The 23,966-nt window shown below is 33.8% G+C and overlaps 1 protein-coding gene across 5 annotated transcripts; it reads right to left on the bottom strand.

Annotated features, from left to right (window-relative positions):
- Positions 1 to 12,987: 12,987 nt before the first annotated feature.
- LOC126693353 (probable ribose-5-phosphate isomerase 3, chloroplastic) lies at positions 12,988 to 22,411 on the bottom strand. 5 transcript variants are annotated; one of them, XM_050389300.1, is made up of 13 exons: positions 22,241 to 22,411; positions 20,947 to 21,535; positions 20,643 to 20,780; positions 20,212 to 20,325; positions 19,886 to 20,019; positions 18,289 to 18,360; positions 18,094 to 18,174; positions 17,956 to 17,985; positions 17,099 to 17,185; positions 16,663 to 16,723; positions 16,241 to 16,316; positions 14,787 to 14,860; positions 12,988 to 13,331 (listed from the first exon to the last, which is right to left on the bottom strand). In XM_050389300.1, the coding sequence occupies exons 2-13, from the start codon at positions 21,530 to 21,532 to the stop codon at positions 13,204 to 13,206; spliced, it is 1,581 nt and encodes a 526-aa protein (XP_050245257.1). In that variant the 5' UTR covers positions 21,533 to 21,535; positions 22,241 to 22,411; the 3' UTR covers positions 12,988 to 13,203. The 5 variants fall into 5 exon arrangements, 3 of the variants coding, with proteins under 3 accessions (XP_050245257.1, XP_050245256.1, XP_050245258.1); XM_050389299.1 differs by having other exon boundaries at positions 20,643 to 20,792; XR_007645310.1 differs by lacking the exon at positions 12,988 to 13,331 and adding an exon at positions 15,136 to 15,320 and having other exon boundaries at positions 14,789 to 14,860; positions 20,643 to 20,792.
- Between the last annotated feature and the right edge of the window lie 1,555 nt (positions 22,412 to 23,966).

A 23,966-nucleotide genomic window follows, 5' to 3' on the forward strand; every position in this document is an offset into this window, starting at 1 on the left:
TTGCATAGGTTGCCTTTATTTTTATTTTTATTTTTTTTAATTTTTAAATAGAGTTTGATTCCAATCACCCAGATGACACTTTTTTTTCTTTTTCTTTTTTAATAATAAATAAAGAAGATTAGGTTTAAGTTATACTTTGTGTAACTTTAAGTAATGTTACATCACTCAATAATTTATTATAAATTTTATATTTTAAAAATCCCATTGTTGAATTATATGTTCTATATGTTCTTAACACTTATGCTAATTTTCATGTCAATTGGATGTTATTTACTATTTAATCCATTAACTCATCTTTGATGAAATGATTACTAATTTTTTATCACCTTGAAATTTTGCAAGTATAGAGAATATATGAAGATAATGTAATCTAACAGTAAATTTGTCAAAATTCTCATTTAATTAAAAAATATTGAGTAGTGTAATATTATTTAAAGTTACTTGAACTCAAGTGTAATATTTCTATTAGTAATTGGATGGAGTCAAACCTCCTCTTATCAAATCAATTAAAAAAAATAGTTATATATATATATATATATTTATTTATATTTATATTTTTTTTTTCTATTAGTGGTTGGATAGAGTCAAACCTCCTCTTATATATATATAAAAATAATAATAATAATAATAATAATAAATAGTTGTAGTAGCCATCAAAATTTAAATTAAAAAAAAAAAAAAGTTCTGGTTAGTTCTAAGTGGTGTTGTGGGCCTTTTTTTACAATGTTGGGCTGGGCTGCCTCCTGCAGTACTAGGCCCAAGTGTTCTGAGTAAGGGAGTTGAGACCGGTCCAACTACAACTCAATTTGGTCCAGCTTGTGCGCAAACTATACCTCGTTTGCCAGGAGCATCCTTTCAATAGGCAGAGTTACTTTAGATGAATTGTGGCAAGCAGACATATAATAATAATAATAAAAGAAAGTACTTTGGCTTTTAATCAAAGTGAATAAATAATTCTTAATAAAAATGATAATCATTAGCAGTTTTGTAAAGAAAACAGTGGAAATAAGTAGGTAAGACACGAGTTAACAGAAAAAAGAAATATGATCAATCTGATGTACCAAATTGTGCTACAGGACCAAAACCAAATAGGGAAGAACGATTTTTCTCAACGCGAATAATCTCCTAAGGAAATTATGTCATGGAAATTAATCACTTCGAAGGAACCGGACCTGAATGGTTGGTGCCTAAGAAAACCTTTTGCTTTTGACAGAGAGCAGGACTTTGAGAAGGAGAGAGGGAATCAACCTATTGATGCATATCTGCCGTTTTAAGTTCTCATTTTTTCCTTTGTTGTTTTTCTTCTTTTCTTAGTACTTACTCCTTTTTTTTTTTTTTTTGATTTTCTCCTAGGGATTTCTATTACCATGATTGTGTTCCCCCCTTTCTGTGCACAGCAATGGCCCTTTTTTATAGTGTCTGCCATGACCGAATTTTACTATTTTAGCCTTTAACCGTCTTTGTCTGGTCTGGGTGTGCTTGTCGACCACCACTGGTCCATCTGCATTAGCTGTGCCACTCCCCATTACCAGACAAAGAAGGTTATTTGACAGAGAGTAGGACTTTGAGAGGGAGAGAGAGAATCAACCTTTTGGTGCATGTCTGCCATTCTAAGTTCTTTCTTTTTCCTTTGTTGTTTTTCTTCTTTTCTTAGTACTTACTCCTGTTTTTTTTACGATTTTCTCCTAGGGATTTCTATTACCATGATCGTGTCCCCCCCTATCTATACACGGCAAGGGCCCTTTTTTATAGTGCCTACCATGACCGAATTTTACTATTTTAGCCTTCAACCTTCTTTGTCTGGTCTGGGTGTGCATGCCGACCACCATTGGTCCGTCTGTGTTGGTTATGCCACTCCCCATTACTAGACAAAGAAAGTTATTTTGTTTGTTTGTTTGCCGTGGCACCCTTACTTGCTACGGTGTGGGTGCTCTCTCTCTATCCCTCATGGCATGCACCTAGTGGTTCAAACTCATCCTTACTTCTTTTGGACGGTATGTCATCCCAACGGGACATTTCTCCCAAAAAAGCTTGAGCGGGAACCTCAGAATAGTTTTTTCCCTCTCCCCACCGCCAGACCATGCCTTCTTACCTCTAACTCATGACCTTACGGTGTCCTGTATTGGCTGGGTACAGGCTGGTAATGTCTGGGCCTTACGCGTACCTCATTTCTATGTATGTCCAAAATCTGCCTGCTGCTTATGCGTTCGTCGTGGTCTGGAGGCTCGTCTGCATAGTCTGTCGTCCGTCCTTGACTTTTTATGGTGTGAGCTGTTTTTTGATTTCCCATTCTTTTATGGCTTGCTCCCCTTAGGGGCTGGGCTTTATTTGATGGTGGGCTTTGCCTTCTTTCAGCCTACTGTTTTACTGCTATCATTTCTTATCGCACCATTCTGCCATTCCTGTCGTAACGTTATTTAACCTAATCCTACTGGGCGTCTTTGGGCCTGCCGTTTATTCTTCCCCCAATGACTTAGTATGACCATTGGTTCTTTTATTACGTTACTTGTGGGCTTTAGTGTCCTATTTGCTTCCTTTTGGGCATCCTTGGCCCATTTTTTTTCCCTAGGCTTCCTTGGCCCTTTTTCCAACTCTACATTCTCATGGGCTTTTACTAACTTCTTTGGCTATCCTCGACCCAATTACCTTATCCTTCATCCTTGGGGCTCATGGGCTTGCCATCAACCCCTTACTTTCATTACTTCGGGCTTGCTGTGGCCCATTCTTACTTTTCTACATCACATACTGCCCATGTGTTTGCTTCTTCTCTCTTTCCGAGCTCCTTTAGGCCTATCTACTTCCTCAAGGCCCATTTGTTTATTTCATGGGCCTACAATCCATTATTCCTGCCATTTGGGTTTAATGGTTTTTTCTATTCCCTTACTAACTCTTTTCTGCCCATGTTGCTAGGCTTCTTCTTTCTATTGGGCTTCCGAAAATGATCATCAATGAGTGGTAAAATCTTTTATTCTTAAATAAGAAATTTGAGATTTAATCCTATCAAAAACCAATTGATGTCTTGAACTCAGGTGTAACATTTCTATTAGTGGTTGGATGGAGTCAAACCTCCTCTTATAAATATAGATATAAATATATATATATATATATATATATATCATCTTTCTATTAGTGGTTGGATGGAGTCAAACCTCCTTTAAAAAAAAAATAGTTACAATTCCCATCAATTTAAAAAAAAAAAAAAAAGGTTGTAGTTAGTTCTAAGTGGTAAAGTCTTTTATTCTTGAATAAAAATTTGGGATTCGATCCTATCAAAAACCAAATGATGTATTGGACTTGATGATAAAAAACTATCTACTCAAAAAAAGAATAAAATATTGCACCTTTAAGTGAGTTTAAAAAAAAAAAAAAAAAAAAAAAAAAAAAAAAAACTTACAATTTGTTTGGGAGTTCATATAGGAATGGAATGAAATTAAATGAGTAAATCTTAAACAAATGGAATAGAATGAAATGTTTTTAAGTAATGGAAATAAATAGAAAATAAAATAATAAATGAATGAAACGGAATTTGGAAATCTTGTCCGGATGTTTTCGAATAAAGAAACTAAAAGAAATGAAAGGTAAATAATCTTATTTGAGAGTAATATAAAGAGAAATAAATTGAATCATTTTATGATAATATTATTATTATACTCATATTTTAAAATAAAATGCGAAATATATAGGAGTATTTTAATTTTAGAAATTTTAGTGAAATTTTTCCTCCATTAAACCTCCAATACAAGAAAATGGAAGAAATATTCTAAAATAATTCATTTCATTCCATTCATTTTCCTCGTCCTAAACGAAGTGTTAATGTTATACTTCAATTAAAACATTCAGGGTTCAAATTTTTTTTATTTTTTTTATTTTTATAATTATTGAATTATCAATTAATTTTTTATTATTATTTTTTTTATTTTTATGTTGTTTTCATTTTGGTCTTGTGAGCTTTTTATTTTTTATGTTAGTCCCTCTCATTTGAGCTTTTTTTTTTTTTTTTTTGGTTGCTAAATATCAACCTTTTTGCAAATTATAATACTGAAAAGCTCCTATCACAAGTTATTTATGCTCTATTTGTTTCAAAGTTATTTATGCTCTATTTGTATGTGAATTATGTGATGGACCGTGCCGGTGAATTGTATCCCATCACTACGTCAATACTTTTGACCATCATTATGCATGTCCGGTTACCAAATCAAAACAACATAATCACAACACAAAGAAAATAATGTCACACAACCAAACACCCTCCCCCCCTCCCAAAAGAAAAAAAAACCAGATCTGAGACATAAATAATAAACTAGTATTTAATAATAATTTCATCACACAAATATCATAATGGCACACATAACTAAACCCCCCCCCCCCCCCCCCCAAAAAAAAAAATCAGATTTGAAAATCATAAACCCACCAATAACAACCTGCTATTCAAGTCTCAAGATTTGTTGTGAAAATATCATGAACATAGTATTTCTCCCAAGGATGGAGCTATGTATATGAGTGGGGGCCCAAAATTTTGAAATTTTCCTATATATATATAATTATTTTAATGTTTTCAAAATTTACCCTACAAAAATAAGAGTTGGTCCCCTAAATATTTGAATTAGTCCAAGGTTACTTTAAAATATATATAATTATTTTAATGTTTTCAAAATTTACCCTACAAAAATAAGAGTTGGTCCCCTAAATATTTGAATTAGTCCAAGGATACTTTAAAATATATATAATTATTTTAATGTTTTCAAAATTTTCCCTACAAAAATAAGAGTTGGCCCCCATAAATATAATTAGTCCAATGATACTTTTAAAAAAAAAAAATTAGTCTAATAGTTATAGAGACATAACTTTATTTTTTGCAATTTTTTTATTATTGGAAAATGTGCTCTTATATATGCTAAATATTTGATAAAATTTGGCACCAAACATGTTTAAATCTATCATTTTCAACAAATTATGTGGCGATTAATAAGCCATTGACTCATTAAAAAGATCTTGTCACTAAAATTACATATAAAATGTCTCTTTAGTTGCTACATAATGGGTTAAGAGCAAGATAACTTTAAATATGTTTGAAGCTTAACTTATTCTTCCAAGTTTTGGATCATTCATGTTTTAAAAAATTTCATTAGTTTAATTGAGAGATTTTTTTACATACTTTAGTATAAAATTTGATAATTTGTATTGAAAATGAAACTTTTGAAGAATTTCACTATGAAAATGGTAAAAATAAATTTTATTTTATGAAATATCACCATCAAACATAATTTTGTTTGAAAATACTAAAGTTTTTTTTTTTTTTTTTTTTTGGTGTGTGTATCTATATAACTTATCAAATAAAAAAAGTGTATGTATATAATAAAAAAGCGTGTATATATATATATGTATGAAAATTGTCTTTTTTTTTTTTTTTTGAGAAACAAACACACACACAAGGGAGAGAGAAAGGAGTTCTAACACAAAGGCACATCACAACTCCACTAAAAAGCCATAAATCCCACATGCAATCCACCAAAAAAATTCCACATATATAAATCCAAAGGTTATGCTTCCCAATATACAACTATTAAACATCCAAAATGACATGATCGTCAAATACCAATCATCATCAAATTATGTCAAATGTTCACTTCACACATTATGTATATTAACGGTATTTTAATTTCACCTTTGCATGAATTTATTGTGATAATAAGTTTTTTTTTTTTTTTTTTTTTTTTTTTTTTTTTTTTTTTGTGACAAATCATGTTACTATTACTTTTATTAGGTATATTTGCAAAAGTAAATAATAAAAATATTGGTATTCTTGCAACTCTGGTGTTTCTTGCGAGACATCCAATGTTCAAATCCTCTCACTCTATTGTAACTATGAAATTATAATTTAAAAAAAAAAAAAAAATCTAAGTTCATTAAGATATTGGAGGTAACCAAAATTAAACATAATTTTTAAAATTAAAAGCAAACAATTGCAAGAACCAAATAATAGGAGACGTTACTACTGAAAGGAATCTAAATGAGTCGCATGAGTTAGATTATATTCAATGTTGCAATTCAAAAGAGAGCTCAATGTATATTAAGCAGAATATTATATATTATATATTTATTAATATTTCTTTATATTCAATATTCCAAAAATTAAGTGAGAAAAAATTGTTATGAAAAAAAAAAAAAAAGTAGTTGATGATGTGGCGCAATAGTAAATTGCAAAATTAAATAACGCTCTTTTATTATATATAGTCCAATTTTGGTGAGTGCCTGCCGCTTGGTTCTCCAAGGGGAGCACAAGATGGGAATCCAATATCAGGATTGGCCTGCTTAAATTCTAAGGAAGCATGCAACCTCAGGAATTTGTGGACTAGTTAAATCAAATTGAAGGGATGTTGGATTGTTATGAAGTTCAAGACTCCAAGAATGTGAAGATGGTGTCAATCAAGATTAGGCGAAGAGCTTTAAGTCCAGAGGTTAGAAGAGGCAAACGAAAGTTCCAATGTAGGCACACTGCATCATACTTCCCTTTAAGGTTTTGTTTGGTTCGATTGAAAACATTTGGCGGAAATACCATTTTTGTCCTTACATTTTGACCATATTCCCACTTTGGTTCCTACTTTTTTATTTTACCATTTTTAGTTCCTAAATGAAAAAAAAAAAAAAAAAAAAAAAAAAAAGGTTCTATTTTGGTCTCAACCGTTACTTACTTAACAGAAATATCCAACGTGGTAAATAGTGCACTGTTTGCATAGTAAATACTGATGTGACTAATAAAATAATAATAAAAATGCCACATCAACCTACCATTTTAAAAAAAAAACCAATTAATTTATCAATTTTAACAAAATAAAAAAGAAAAACGAAAATTAAAATCCAAAAAATAGATGAATTTAGATTTGTGTTCATCTTCAACAAGAACTCTAAAAACGCAAACCTAGATTTAAACATAAGAACACATGCCCAAATTTTCTAACATTTTCTTGCCCTATTTTCAAACCCAGCAATAGATCTTTCTTGTCAACCAAACACAAAAACAACAAACACAAACCCAAACATCAGCAAGAATACAAACACAAATTCAGAGCTGGCCCCACCCACCATTGGAATTAGCCGATCACCAAGCCACTACCTTTCTTTGTTCACAACCACCAACAACCCGCAATTAAATCGATCTCCAGTAACCCAAAAGATTCAGAATACCCAAAAGAAAAACAAACCAAAAAACACATCAATTATCAATCTCAAAGCCCAAAAATTTCAAAACCAAACTAGAAAATTCAACCCAGCAACAACCCAATTCGCTTACCTCTAGATCAAAATGAAGAGCTATGTGTGTGAAGGACTCAGTGGAGAGAGTGGAATTGAAGAGCTGGCCACCACCACCACTATCAAAGAGTGGCAATGACGTGGTGGAGCCTCCTTGCTCTGTCGCGAAAATGCTGGCTACCACCACCACTATCTCTCTTTTATTTCTCAAATCAAAACGAAAAACTGTGGGTTATGTGTGTGTTTGTGGGTATGGGTCGGTTTCAAAAGAATTTATGGGTGTCTAAGCGGGTTTTGAGTGCTTGCTGTGGGAATGGGTTTACAAAGGAGTTTTGGTTTTTAGCTTGAGGTTGAAAATGAAAAGATGTATGAGAATTTTCTGAGACTCTTTCTTTGGGTTTTGCTAAAAAAGTTTGAATTTTCAAAGAAAAGCAACAAAGTGAAAGGGGTTTTTTTCTTTATATAATTTTTGTGCTTAAATATTGGCAAATTTAATTTTTGTGATGTTGTGTTTATAGATTGGTAAATTTAATTTTTGTGGGTTTGTATTCTTGTCATTGAATTTTTTAGGTTTATGCTCTTCTGTATTCATGTTTAAGATCCAAATTAATGTGTATTTTCGTTCTAATTATGTTTTTTTTTTATTTATTTTGTATTTTCTTAAAATGGATAAATTAATTTTTTTAGAATCAAAGGTGTGGGCGGACAAAATCTGGCCCCCCGTGGACCTCCATGGATTATAGCTAGTAAGTCTCACACGATATATTTTTAATTGGAAGACTGAGAATAATTACTCCACAATGGGAAGGTCAAATAGTTGGTTTCATAAAATGAAAAAAAGTACATATTACAATAATATCACCAGTATAAATTCCTCATCACTTACTTGACCCCGTGGTGCCATGCACACACTCTTCTCTTAGGTTGTCTCACTTCTCTTTCATCCACCCTTCCAAAAAAAAAAAAAAAATCCTCCATTGTTTCCCCCAATCTCATTATATAACTCTCAGTAACGATCCAAATAGGCCTTTAGAGTTTTCCCCTCCTTCATTACCATTGTAAGAAGTAAGGCAAAAGGCTTCGGAGTTCTACTGCACGTCACAAATCTTACCCCAAACGCTCTAATCAACTCATCATAGCCCTAGATAGATCCTTTTTCTAACCCATCAAACCATCTCATAACTATTGGCCCCAAGCTAGAAGGGAAAATTTTACAAATCAGAGTCTCATTTTTAGAATATATGGCCATGCTTTGGTTATGATGACTGACATGTTCCACGGGATTTGTCTTGTCATCATACATAGTGAAGGTTGGCCTTGTGAACTTGCGCGGTAGATCAGTTTTCTCAATTTCTTCAAAGAAAGGAGACTGTGATATCTGCTGCAAAGCCTTGCCCATAACATCATCTCCTAAAACTAATGGCGTCACTGGAATTCAGGAATGAGGAATTGTTGGGCGCTAGGGGTGTGCGCGATTCGGTCAGTGCAGTTTTTTCTCAAATTTATCACCAAACCAATAGGGATTAGTGTTCTCATAATTGGAACTGATGCACACCAGTTATTGTCGGTTTTTCGACCTGTAGCAGTGCTGTTTTTTGCGGTTGGTTCAATTGGTTTATTCGGTTTGAAACATTAAAATAACAATATATTTTTTTATAAAAAAATTAGGTAGGCCCAATATCAATACACAACATGTTCAAGATTCCAAGTAAAATGTACAAACTTTTCACACAAACAACTAACCTATTCATACATCAACCAAAATATCCACTTGATAGGTTTTTTAAGAGGAAAAAAAAAAAAAAAACCTTTTCAACCGCACCCTATGAAACATATTGCTGTAGTGTTCTCTTTTTTTTTTTTTTTTTTTTTTTTTTTTTAATTTTTTTAAATTTTTTAATTTTTATAAAGTATTGTTTCATTGTTTTCTTCTTCAGTAACCAAAAACACCAACACATTCAAAAAGTTAAAGCAAACTTCTTGCTTTGGTGGAGCTGCTGACTCACAAAGCATTTCTACGACTATCTAACTTACATGGTGTGGTGTTTGTCGTCTGATGTGGTGAGTGATTGAGTGGCAAGACTTAAGAGAGAGGTGAGAGAGTTTTAAGGTGAGAGCAAAGGAAAAGAAAAAATATATAGGAGCCTTGACCTAGCACAAAATGACATTGTTTGGTGCCTTTTTTTTTTTTTTTTTTCTTTTTCAAAACCAAGGGAAACATCGTCATTTCACACATTTTTTTAAAAAAAAAATTTGTTGCTACAGCCATATATCGATCAGTTTGGAAATATTAGTTTCGGGGTTTCAATTTTCATTGGCTCCATCGCATGGGAGTTGGGTTGGCTTTCGCCCTCCACTTGCTAGCCTTGAGTTAGTTGGTCGGTCCTACCAGCAGGGTGGCTATGTCGGCGTTGGTCGGTCTTGTCGGCTCCAGTACTAGTTTGCATAGCCCTATTGGGCGTTAAGTAACTGGACCTTTATTCCTCTCCTGATCTTGCTCTTCCTTTCCGCTTCTCCTATAAGGTGGGGAGGTCGTTCTCTCTTTGTGAGACCGCTCATATTCCCCATGGGGATAGCTCGTCTTTTTCTTCTTATTCCTATTATCCACCACACGCTCCTCTTCTTGGGAATGACTATGCACTGGACTTGGGCCTCTCTAACGATGAAGTTCTTCGCCTTTACGGTGTAGTAACTCCTTATCCCTTTTTGCCTCTCTCTACAACACTTCAACTTGCTCTCTTAGCCATTCCATTTCCATCTCCCTATTAGAATGCAAGGATCCGCCCATGCTAGTGGCGGATTGCTCTCCCTACAAACGTGGACTAGGTGGCTGTGGGGCCTCCTTTTGAACCTTAGATCTCACTCATCGCTCCACATGAATAGATTTTTCTAAAACGCTTGGCCTTTCCAAATGGGTAGGAGCGCTATGAGACCGATTCGCCATAAAATGTAATCCAACTCTTGAACCTATTGCTTAGTAGAAGTTTCCCATAGACGGCGCCAATTGTGGGTGGACAAAATCTGGCCCCCCGTGGACCTCCACAGATTATAGCTAGTAAGTCTCACAGAATATATTTTTAATTGAAAGCTTGGGAATAATTACTCTACAATGGGAAGCTCAAACAATTGGTTTCATAAAAAGGAAAAAAGTACATATTACAATAGTATCACCAGTATAAATTTCTCATCACTCACTTGACCTTGTAGTGCCATGCACACACCCTTCTCCTAGGTTGTCTCACTTCTCTTTTATCCACCCTTCCAAAAATTATTTAAAAAAAAAAAAAATCCTCCCCTCTTCTACTTCCTTCCTTTTATTTATAGGCACTCTTCTCTTTCTTATCCCTATAGCTGTCCCGGTGCAAGCTAAGCACGTAGAGATATTTTTCCTTACTTTATCAATTTCCTCCCCTCCCTTATCCTTGAGTTCTGTCTCCTGGGGGATATTTTCTCTGTTCAGTTCGTCTTAGACGTATTTAATGCGGCAGAGGTTAGGTAAAGGCTCCCAAATTGATGCAGAAGTAAAAATCTTCAATCTTCTTGCATGTTCTGGAAGTTTCCTGCGGTCCTGGGTACCGCTTAGGAGCTACATATGGGTCATTCGTGCACCTTCCTTCTAGTAAGGTTGGTCTCTCACCTTCTCCACGGAAACCTTTTTCTCGTGGTGTTGCCCTTTTTCAGGCATAAGGGCTTGTTCAACTTCCTTCTTCTTACAGCCTGTTTCCTTCTTGGACTCCACCCATGCATATAGGCTTGGCCCAACTTGTTCCTGAGGCCCAATACATTATTGGGCTAGAGTCTGGACGGGGATTCTTCCACTCCCCACAAAAGATATACGTGGATGCTAATGTATCTTTTTTAATTATTATTTTATGTTGACATGGAATTTTTTAATGCCAAGTAATTTTTTTAATATTATTATATTGGCTACGTCAGCATTCCGTTTACCACATAGGATATCTTTGTCGAGTTAGTAACAGTACGGACCAAAATGGAATGCTTTTTTCATTTAGGGACTAAAAGCGGTAAAATAGAAAAGTAAGGACCAAAATGAGAATATGGTCAAAATGTAAGGACGAAAATGGTATTTCTGCCAAAACATTTTATAGCCTTAAGGCTATTTGGGTGGTTTGAAAAACCAAGTCAACTTAAAACCATTTTTCCTTTAATTGTAAAATAGGAACAATTTTGGTGTAAAATGAACTACACTTCTATTTTCTTATATTTCAATTTCAACCTTAGAACCAAATAGAGAAGAAATAAGAGCTTGAACACTTACAATGGAGCACAAAGAGAATAAAGAGGAGCCACCAGAAAATAGATGAGGTCACCATGACCCAATCGAGCAACGCCCTGAGCTAATTAAACCAGCGTAAGTGACCCACCCCTAAGCCCATTAGACCAAAGTGAGCGACCTACCCCTAGATCTCTTTGATATTGTCGCCGCCACCATTAGATCAAACCACCATGTTCATGCTGCCACCACTAAGCCACTACTGTCGTCGCCAACAACCACCCATGAACCAATCTCTCTCTCTCTCTCTCTCTCTCAATGTCTCTCTTTCTCCCTCTCTCACGATCAGTCAAATTTTGATTCTCTATTTTTTTTTTCTCTTTGGATTTTTAAATTGGAATTTTTCTATTATGAATTCTGAGAAAATGTGAGAAATTAATAAAAAATGTGTTTTCTAAAGCATTTTCAAGAACTCAACCAAACTCCTAAAATAATTCTTAGAGTATTTTTCGGAATGCAACCAAACGCCTAAAAATATATTTTTTTCTAAAGAATGTTTTCACCTGAAAATATTTTATGGCCGGAAAACATTTTATATCAAACCAAACACAGCCTAAAGGAAAACTTGTCCTTTTTAAGTTTTAGTATGGAGCGCTTGAATTTTGACTTGAATATCCTCCATGAATTTTCATATCCATAGCCTTATTATTGTGCTCATTAAGTCTCTTATTTAAGCATGTCTGTGGCTTTGAACTCAACTTCTCCTTCATCGGCTGGAAAAATGAATTGTAGAATATCTTTGCGAGGCTTCTCATTATTGATAGTTTGATGTCCAAATGCCCATCCAAGAGGATTATAGGAAGCACGCATAGGATGTAACATGATGTGGGATGCCTTTGGAAAATTAGAGCAACGTTGCTGTCTACGAACCAATGAAGCTCATATGGTATTGAAATTTCTTCCGTCACAAAGTGCATCTTAGGGATAATTCCCATAGAAACCACATCTGCATATCTTCCTCTATCCATCATAGGATTGTTATTGATTGTGGCAGTAGAACAGAAAACTTTGGTACTGTACCAATCTTTCTTGGTTTCATTTTTTCGGCTCAAAAATATTTTTAATAAGTGCCAGACCTTCAGACCTTCTACGGGTTCACCCAAATGATGAATATATCTTGAATGTTTGAGACCAAAACTAAAAGTATGCAAATATTATTGGAGATGAATGGCCCAACGGACTTGATAAAATAAACCTAAATTGACCAAACCATACATATGCAAATGAGTCATCATGGGTTGGTTTGGATTTGATTATATAAAGATTTGGGTCCGGAGTAATAGTTAGGACTATTGCATCATGTCGGATCTCAATCCGTTATTTAGCCATGCAGATTAGTTTGGGTCAATGGTTTTTCTAGCCAATGAGGTTAGCTTGGATTGAAAAATATTCAAAACCAAAGCAAACCAACCTATGCACAATTGATGTTTGAAGCACACAGGTATCCACCATACAGCAACTTGAAATAGTAAAAATAACCGATAGATTACAAGAAGTCTTCCTAAATAAAGCGAACTTCATTACTAGATGTTCAGATCAGTGATTTCTCCTGTCAAAAACATGTCCAAGGGCTGCATGCCTATCAAACCCTTTCTATCTCCCTCTCCTGACTAAATGGTTAAGTATTTCTTAATAAAGCAGGGTGCCACTCAAACTGGTTACAAGGTAGAAGTTGCATATCTCCAGCCAAGCACAACTTCAACAAACTCCTCCAAGTTCATCACATTGACATGACCGCCATCTCTAACTGCAACCAGCACAGATGTTGCAACCCCAGAAACAATGCCTGCAGTGTAACTTGGCAAATATGAGATTGTTCTTAACTCACCAGACATACTATCAATTTTTGGAGAAAGTAGAAAAAAAAAGTGGTGAGATCGCAAATCTGATACGAAAACCATTTTCCACCCTGGATAAAAAGAAGAAGAGGACGGGGTGGAAAGAGATATTGATATTTTGAAGCATAGTTGAAGAATGAACCATTTTTGGTGCAGCATTGCCAATTAAACATTGCAACCAATTTGTCTGTGTCACAAATCAGCATGGATGCATAACTATGAGCCCGTACATATAGAATCTTCCAGAAATGTACAAGTATCTTATGATAATAGGCGATAAAAATAAAAATAAAATGATCCACGAGTTTTGATTGTTCTAACTCATATTATGAAAAAATAAAATGGGATCATTCGATACTGGGTTCAAATTGTATGTTAGGAGAGCAAATAAACAGAAAATAAAATAAAATTTGAATGCTCATATTTGGACTGCTCCAAGCATGAAAAATTCTCTATCATGTTGTTGGCATGGATATCATGGTAGCCATTCCAAATAGTAGAATTAAGCAATTGAATTTGATCTTAAATAAAATGTTCATATCAATCATTATGGATTTCAGTTAGCTCAACTGGTAAAGTCTCTTATCTTGAATAAGAGATTTGGGGTTCGAACCTTGCCTACACCAAAAATCGACTGGCATCTTAGGCTAATGCTAAATGCAATCATTATGGAGTGGATGCCATAGATTGATATTCTATCTTATCTATAAAATAAATATATAAACAAATAAAATGTTCATATCAGATGCTTGAGATGTGGACAATTTCTGAGAGAGGTGAATAGTAGGAATTTTGATAGTATTTAGCAAATTTGGCATTTGCTATTCCTCTTTTTTGAGTGTATATTACACTTTTTTTTAAAGATCTTTTGAATATGAGATTGTAATTCTTCAGAAGTAGCTATAAAACACTCTTGAGGTATTTGAAATTTGCTTCCCCATTTATTTAAGTCGCTTTATTATTAAAATAAAGTTACATATGCACCCAAATATGTCTTGGACCCACCTTCATCCCATAATTATAAAAGGAAGTGCCATTTGAACCAGTGCTCATTGGTCCAAAAAAGGTACATATTAGATGCTTGTAATCATCCAATCATACATATATTTCAAGTAGCATAAGAGATTGCCTTGTTGTCCTACATGGTAGGCAAGAAATCTAGCCAACATATCAAAGATTTAAGAAGGATGCATGTTACCACCAAACCTGTTAGCTCTAGTGGTACTGGTACCTCTGCCTATCGAAAGAGTGCAAGTTTAAGCCTCAGGGGTTATTGTCCCCTTAAAATATATTTTGTTGATATAAAAAAAAGGCGGAATGCATGTTAGTTAAATAAAAGGTCAGTTAATACAGAGAACATACTCTAAGAATATGCAAAAAATGGAATGCAAGTTGTTTCTTACCATTATCAACTACACCCGGTATCACATTGATGTTCTTCTCAAGCTCAGCTGGGTTCTGTATCCCATTCGGGAAGCTGATGAGGTAGCAAGAACTCGAGTTAACAACATTAGTCAGTATTCTTAAACCACAACAACCTTAAACATATTGAAGCAAGTTGGTTTCTGGGCCAATTCTGGGAAGCAGGAATCAATCACACAAGGGTTTGCTAAAGCATAAAAGATAAAAATAAAGAAACGAACAAACAAACCAAGGATGAGCTGATCTTTCAACTAGAGCATCAATTAATATTTGATTTAGATCAGTATCTAATGTTCAATAAGAAAACAAATGCATCTTTTGCTATATCACCTCCAGAAGACAATGACAAATTAGCATCCTTGTAGTCAAGAATGCAATTCAATTCCTTGTTCAGGCCAATGGATCAGGTGGTAAAGGAGGGTGGTGGTCCAAGAAACAGCCAACTGCTGCATGGTGAAGCAGGCTTTAGACAATATGTAGTTGCAGCCTTCCAAATCCAGGCCTCAAAACTAATTCTGCGCATTTGATAAAGGCAGAAACTGAAAGGATGGATTCCAGGTAAGGGTACCACATGAAACTAAAATGTATATTTAAGATATCCAACCGTCCTTTCTCTTCCATCCTCCAAGGAACAAACTCAACTTAACTCAAAAAATCTTAATCCCACTCAACTTGGGGTCAGATTTATAAATTTTTCTTGCCATCCAGCTCTATGTAAAAAAATTCCCGGTAAAAATATTCCTTAGGCTTTAGCCATCTACACCATGTAAGACCAAAACTATTTTAGTTCTATTCCAAATTCCACATTAAACTGTCCTGACTTAGCCTACTAGCCTCAAAACTAATAGTTGATATAAATTGTTTTCAGTTATCAAATTTTCTGAAAAAAAAAAATTGTAATAAGTCATGGAACAGCTGAACAGGCAAGTCTACTTTTTAAGTTTCTTCTATTTGAAAAACTTCTGATTCACGCATGTTTGGTAGACAAACTCTAACACACGTTTTCAGTTTTTAAATAATTTAACATGTATTTCCACACACTTTTTCACCCACACGTATTTCTACATAAGTTTTCAAACAACAAAACACATGTTTTCAAACACATGTACCAAACACCCCATTAGCCTGTGAAAATATCAAGCTAACAATTTTCAAAACAAGAGCTTTTATTCTAAAAATTAAAAATTTAAAAAAGAAAAGAAAATAAATACAGATGTCCACTTAAAAGCATATATACAACTGCTGGTTAGTTTGCGGAAAGACAACAAAATCAAAAGGGGAATTTAACCAGTTAAGTTCTAAAACACAACACATGGACAAAACTATTACACCAGTCCAAAAAAAGACTAAGACTTTGAGGATCCTTGTTCATAAAGTTCTGTACCAAAGTTTAATTTGGGGAAAACAAAGAGAGGAAATAGTAATAAAAATTTACCTCACATCTATAATCATATTCCCAAGATCTGTGATAACTGGACCATCCTTCCTTAGGGCAGATCGAATTTCAGGAACTGTAACATTCACAAGAAATGCAGTAAGTAAATGAAATAACTCCCTATTCCCCCCACCCCGACCAAAAAATATTCAAAATATATATCTACAAATAAATAATAATAGTGTCATCCAGTCTCAAATAAAAAGCATGAAAACGCCCACTGGGAACTGACAACAGGAAATTAGAACAGACAATCCTGCCATTACAGCTTCCCAATGTAATTAAAGAGGGTACAAATAAACAACCCTAGAGGGGAAAAAAAACCCTCAAAGAAAAGTCAAATGCAATTGTACAATTTATAAAAAGATAATACAGAGATGCATCATTCAATTCATATTTGGAATGTCACTGTGAAAACTAACCTCCTCCAAGAGCAATGAGCCGCCTTGAAACAGGTGATGTGGCAAGTGGGAGAACTTCAACCTAAAACACATCTTGTCAACTTTTTGGACATGTTGCATGAGATCAAAATCAACAATCAATTTGAAATCCTATTGAATTATTCCTAATCTTCTTAAGATAAGTGTGAATGAAAATCATTACATCATCATTTTCTACAGCAAAATCTCTCAAATGGTACCAACTAAATTAGGGTCCTTACCCAACATCAAGCCATAAATAAATAAATAAAAGGTTCTTCTATAGGACTGAGTTCTCCTGCTCAATATTTTCTATTATGAATCAATGCAAATGAGAAAAACATATAACTAAACACGTCTATGATTAACAATATCATCTATGAAGAACTCAAACTACAGAAACAAAATAACTGATTAAGCACAAAGGGAAGTTACTAACCGCGACTGGAAACTTGCTACCAAGCCGATGAACAACCTTTGTGTGTTCCGCTAATATTATGCACACATTTGCCATGGAATAAACCACCTGATTTAGGAAAAGAAAAATTATCAGAATAAAAAATAAGTTTGATCAATATTGTAACTTTAATCTGGATGCCAGGTACTCAAGTGGAGATCCATAACTTTTGCTACCCCCCCCCCCCCCCCCCCCAAAATTTTCAATTATAGGTTTAAATATATGTGTGTGTGTGTGTGTTATTTTACTTCTAGAGCTTCCTTTGTGTACATAGAGATGACTCCTATTTGAAGAAATGATGAGGGAGGGTCACTTAAGATGCTGTGGTGATATGCAATGAAGAACAATTAATGCATTGGTGCAAAGGTGATATAATGAAGATAATAACTGGACTGCTACAGTCACGAAGTCAAGAAATTAAGATAACCGACATGAGACATAATTATTATGAAGATAATAACTTCTTAAATAAACTTTATGCAATAATATATAATTAGACCTTTATGTAAGTCAGTATCAAACACCATCCGAAACCAAGGTTCGAACATCAAATTGAAACCAATAAAATACCAAAGAAGCCAAGAATTTAAAAGAACAAAGCAGAAAACTATGAACTGCCAGCAACTGGCACATTCAATATGACTGCTAAAACTTGATTTAGACACAGCTGTGTCACTGGAAGTGATGAAAAAACATTTACTAATTCCTGAATTATTAGAATATTGCCATTAATAACAGGAATCCCGTTGTCTAGCAGAGACAAAACACCCATTTTCCCAATGAATTATATCATTAAGACAATTCAGTGATAAATAACAATTAATTTAAATTTCACTCACCTTCTGAACAGTATGAGCAGCTTCCCCTCCCTGGCAAACAAAAAATAGCAGTAAATCTAATTAGACATCAGAATATTAAAATACAAAAACCAAAAAGAACCAACACACCCAAAAAAAATGCCATGAGGAATCTTAAACCTTTAACAGGTTTTTATTGAAGTCCACTTCATCTACCCCGTCAAACACAATGTCAATGTTATCAACATCATTCAAATCAACCTGAATTGGCAGCAAAAACACTATGGAGATGAAACATATGTCAGAAATATAGTAAATTAAATATCTCATCTAGAAATGTTACCCAAAATATTAAGAATACCCGACAAAACTTACCGTTCTCAAACCAAACTGTTTAGCTAGAAGTCGTGAATGGTAGTTTGCTCCAACTGCAACAATGTCTTTCAACTGGAAGAACATTTGAAAGGCTAATCAAAACCCATTGACAAGAATACAAATACCAAATTTTGTAATATGGATAAGCCAGTAATTACAATTACGATTTGATTTGATCATAAGAGTACAAACCAGACCTACACTTCATAGTTCATGATCAAAAGTGGAAAATGGACGTTTACTTCTGTGTGTTTTATAGTGCCACCTTCCCTTTTCTAGGGAATTATAAAATGACCGTTAAAAAGAAGGATTTCATATGAAGCATGAATTTAAACAAAATCCTCCCTTATATCTTTGTGTTAAAATGCTTCAAATCTGTGCATTAGTGATGTTACAAGTCTCTAAATATTCAATTGTAAGGAAAAAGATAATCACAGTCTGTATCCTCTTATGTGTAAAGATGGCAAAAGGTTTGCAAATGAGCTTTAGCTCAAATGACACATCCTCCCCCTTCTAAGAGCAAGGTGGAGGGTGAAGTGTGAGTTCAAGACCCACAAGATGTGTGTGTTACTAATGGGTAGAGTTTTTTTTTTCCCCTTCTTTTTTCTTATTGTTTATATGTAAACTACTATTACAAATGAGGAAATAGATCAAGAAAATAATTGGCCCACTCCTAAATAATTACAATCTCAAATTCATAAGATCTATAATGTATAAACTCTAGAAAAGAAGTTGACAGGGATGCTACTCAAAACAGTAAACCACTCATACAGGGATCTCAACAAGTACACGTATAGGCCATTCAACACCATATAAAATTCCAAATAGAGTAAACACAAAGGACCACATGTTACCATCTCAGGCATGACCCAAGAAATCCCAAAGAGAGTAAACACAAAAGACCACATGTTATTGCCAAGGAACAATGTAAAAGATGGCAAGCAACAAGCTCTCCAACACTCTTGCAAGTGCAACACTAGTCAACAGTCATTAATTAGGTAGAGTTTTCAAAGATTATCCACAGTCAAATTTTGTCAAATGTTGGTACCCAAGCAAAGAACGCAACCATATGGGGTGCCTTAACACTCCATATTCTCCTCCAGGGCAAGTGAGTTCTTATAGAATCCTCTAAGACCGAGTAGAGGGATCAAACCTTGAACTTTCCATTTTAGCTAATCTCCATGGATGTTAATCTTCAAGACAGCCTTAAGCATACTTATAAAAAAAAAAAAAAAAGAATACTTATCAACAAAAAAAAAAAAAAAAAAAAAAAAGACCTTAGGAATACTAATCATCAAAGAAATTATCCACTGCTTCCAACTGAGGGTTCAGGATATGTCCAGCACCCAATTAAGAAGCCACAGAAGCACCTTCATCATCCTCTGCCCTGTTCTTATATGGGGCGGAAGTGTAATTTGAGTTACAGCTAATTGGTAAGTAGAATGAAAATAGTATGAAATCCTATTTAATTTCTAAGAGGGAGAACAAGATCTAAGGAATCTAACTTACATGAAAACTGTAGTCAATTCTTTTGCAGTACAAGTGCTAGTTAACACAGAAAGAAGGAAAAACTATCATAAAATCATTAGAACCAAACCTTTCCTTCACCAATTAGTTTTCCAAGCTCTTCAATGACGAGAGATGTACCTCCTGTTCCCAGTCCAATCACCATTCCAGATTTCACAAGTTCCACAGCCTTCTTAGCAAGGGCAAGCTTAAAAACATCTTGTGCTGCGAGAGTATTATTGAAAAATTATATGAAGTCCATTCAAATATGAAGAAAAAGAAAGGGTAAAAGATGTGGAAAGTAAACTAGACTGCAATACATAAACATGTAAAAACTTTGAATTAGTTCCTCCAATATGCTAGAGTACAATCCACAAGAGAAAAGAATGTACAAAAATAACAGGAAAGAGTAATTACTTAACCAGTCCATGAAGTAACACACCATGCCAATGTTGACATACAAATCAGTGATAGATGTCCTTGTCCCAAAAACACATTCACAGGCAATTACAAACAGATTTACATAAGTACCTACAAAATATAAATATAGGAGCAATGCATGAATTCATGGGCCAAAAGGACTCGCAGCACATAGAATCTGATGTCCAGATTTCAAGGCTAGATTATAAGGTGCTCTTTTTTTCCCACATGCAACAAACATAGGGTGGTGCATAACTTGTCCATGCATTAACCCCCATACTTATATGTGTCACAGCCATTAATATTTTCTACTGGAAATGAAACCAAAATCCATCACTTCAGAGACCACCAAATGAAGCTCTGCATTTCCACTATAAAACTAAAATCTGAAAAAAAAAAAAAATGCTAATATGGATCTTTGAACTTACAGTTTTGGGAGTTCTCAAGGGCTGAACTTCTTCTCTTTAGATGATTGAGCGTGCTTTCAGATGTAGGATGGCCAGTATTTGGGAATAGGTGATGCTTGTCACCATTTGCTAACTGTTTAGTAACATTGACTCCTTCCACTGCAGAATCAACTATTTTTAAGAATTTTTGTTGTTACAAAGCCATACGAATGAGCAAAACACAGCAGATGACTCTGAAAGTTTATGATTCAGTTCAAACTGACCATTCATAATGACCTATGCTTAACATGGGCAGTTGCACAAAATCACAAATAATAATTCTCACCTGATGGTATAATTTCACAGCTTGTAGCTACACCAACAAGAGAAGGATAATCTTGGTGCACTATTGCTTCCGCTGGATCTTTTGCTTTACTTCTCCTTTGTGCTCGAGGACCCCCACTTTTTTTGCATCTATTACTATGAAACATCCCTGGACTCAGTTCATGATTATGTTCAAGAATGACATGACACAGATGGAACTTCCCATCAGAGCCAAGTGCAACATTAACTTTGGCTTTGCAATTCGTTTTAGGAGACTGTCTCAATGAAAACTTTTTCTTTGCCGTGCTTTCCCGCTTTCCAGCTCTTGCACATGCAAGAGTAAAGTAATTTAACTTGCCATCATCCCTACACCTTGAACTTCTTCTGTATATACCAAAGCCTTCACGCTGAGCAAACTTGCTATAGTAATTACGAACCTCTTCCGGAGAGACAAACACCATCCCGGCCCTGGGTGTTTCTACTTCTTCATTCCCTAACCCTCCGACATTGTGTTCCTCTACTTTGTCACCATCAACTCTCTCCTTATCACAAGAAGTCCCTCGATTATCATTCTCCAATGTCACATTTACCATAGAATCACCTTCCATCTCCTAATAAAATAACCCCCCCCCAAAAAAAAAAAAAAAACTGTGGCCTCAAACTTGCTTAATTGAATAAAACAGATTAGAAATGGCACAAAATGCTGCAATTGAGGCTTATAGCAATCTAGAAAGTTGCCAAACAGGAATCTTTAACCAACCAAACAGTATCAAATAATCCAAATTATTCAGCCCCACAATGATCTCAATAAGTTCCTAGTAAATCCCACCAAAATTTAAAAAAGAATCACCGAGAGTTTATTTACTTCAAATCTCAATTCAAAAATTTCCAGAGATTTAATGGCTGAATGTTACATGCCAATTCTAATACAAGGGCCCTTTAAACATTGATCAGAAAAATTACCCAACGCCAAAAAAAAAAAAAGACTAATAACAGAGCAGATAACCCATAACCCAAAAAACTTCATGTACAACTGCAAGAAACAGATTTTTGTGAGGACCCATTTGGTTGCTCAGAAAATTAAGGCAAGGAAAACAAAACCCAGAAGTTAAATTCAATATTTTTCCACGATTTGGAGCCTATTAAGCCTCATTTGATTTAGTTGTGCTAAATTTTTCACTTTCCTAAAAAAAAATAAAAGAAGCAGAATTCTGAGTGATTGAGTATTATAAAAAGTGTGCACTAGTTTATATTCTGGACAAACAAAGAGGGCATAAAGAAAGAAACAGTCACAATACAAGTAATGAGAGTCTTACGAATAGAGAGAGTCTGGGACTGAACTGGGGCTTCGCCAGAGAACACAGTGTTGGGTTGGTGGGATGAACAACACATACACAAGAAGTGCAGCCAACACAAAAGACGCACCAACTCCCTTTGAAAATCAAACGACCGGTCACCTAAACACTTTGATTTTTAACTGTAGCCAACACTTATGGCATGTACAATGAAATGTTTTTATTTTTTATTTTTTTTTATAATTATTATTTATTTATAACCATGAAATCTGCATTTATTATTTATTTTTATGTGAATAAGTGTAACTGTATAAGGTAGTTTCGCTGTAATTTTATAATAGGATAGAGTTATTTTCTTTCTTTTTTTTTTTTTTTTGACATATTTGACAATTATTATTTAGGAATATTTATTTCCAATCTAAATAAGTAATATAATATAACAATAAAATTTTTTTAATGTACCTTATAACTTTAAAAATTAATTTTTTATATTAAATTAAATTAAATATTTCAATAATATAACCAATATTGAATAATAAAATAGACATAAAAATTAAAGAACAAAATTATTATAAGTTACATGATACATATAAATTGTGCAAGTCCAAGTTTTAATAAAAAAAATTATAATATATTATAAAATAATTTAAAATCAATAATGAAACACCTTATAAGTATTAAATATATTGAATATTTTTTATAATTGAAGTAGTATTTTTTTTTTTTTTGAGGAACTAGTATTTTAAAATTTTGATAATATAGTTTCACTCAAAGTAAATTATGTTAGTAATCTGGCTAAATTACAAATTAAAGCCTTTAAGTTTTCCTTTTCAATTTTTTCCCCAAGGTATTATTTTCTCTTTTCAATAATTTCATCCCATAACTTTCATTTGTCAGTTTGGCCCTTCCATATAGAACTTTTATATAACATAAAACATATAGAAATGTGGGATGTAGTAGTGGTGTGGGAGGGATGAATCTTTGACCCCAGGAAGGAATTGTATTATTTGGAAATGACGTTGACCCTTAGTCCTCAAGGTTTTGCTCAATCCCACATCTCCCCGATATGGGATTGAGTAAAACTTTGAGGACTAAGGCTCAACGCCATTTCCAAAGAGGACAATTCCTTCTTAGGGTCAGAGATTCGTTCCTCCCACAAGAAACTTATTAATTTAAAAAAAAAACATTTTTTATTGAAATAATTAAAATTATGTAAAATATAATATAAAAATTCAAGATAATTAAAAATAAAAGAATAATTTTTATTTTTTAAATAAATAAAATCAAATAATGAACCTTTTATATGCATACTTTTTTATTATTAAAAGTGGCTGAAAATATACATGAGAAAAGTTAACGGATGCCTTAAGGGAATTAATTTAGAAAATATTTTTAGAAATTTGTTATGGGAAAAAAATTTAATTAAAATTTTGACAATTTTTTTATATTTTTCATAAAAGTAGTATCAATTTTGTTTTTAAATAGTCAGTTAACAAATTGAACATATAGTCATAAAATCGCATTGAAGTATAATAAATTTGAATTGAATCTTTTATACTTTACTATTTTCTTTTAGAATCATATTTTACTAAGTTTAGATGCATGAACTTGATGTAAAATATAATTGACACAAATTAGAGTATAACTGAAAGGGCACTTTGTGTAAAATTGGAGTGCATTTAAAATCTAAAAACAATTGGCATTAATTATATGGCAATTGGAAGAAAACTTGGCATAAAATTATAGG

Source organism: Quercus robur, chromosome 7 (assembly GCF_932294415.1).
Source record: "Quercus robur chromosome 7, dhQueRobu3.1, whole genome shotgun sequence".
In the NCBI taxonomy this organism is placed as follows: domain Eukaryota; kingdom Viridiplantae; phylum Streptophyta; class Magnoliopsida; order Fagales; family Fagaceae; genus Quercus; species Quercus robur.

Bases quoted from the DNA above. Each gene is read 5' to 3' on its own strand.
- LOC126693353 (XM_050389299.1), bottom strand. From the start codon at position 21,532: ATGGAAGGTGATTCTATGGTAAATGTGACATTGGAGAATGATAATCGA. The intron at 17,986-18,093 runs GTTTAAGATTCC...TTTGTTTGCCAG, and splicing joins TCAATAAAAACCTGTTAAAG to GGAGGGGAAGCTGCTCATAC. The intron at 16,724-17,098 runs GTTAGTAACTTC...GATGTGTTTTAG, and splicing joins GTAGCAAGTTTCCAGTCGCG to GTTGAAGTTCTCCCACTTGC.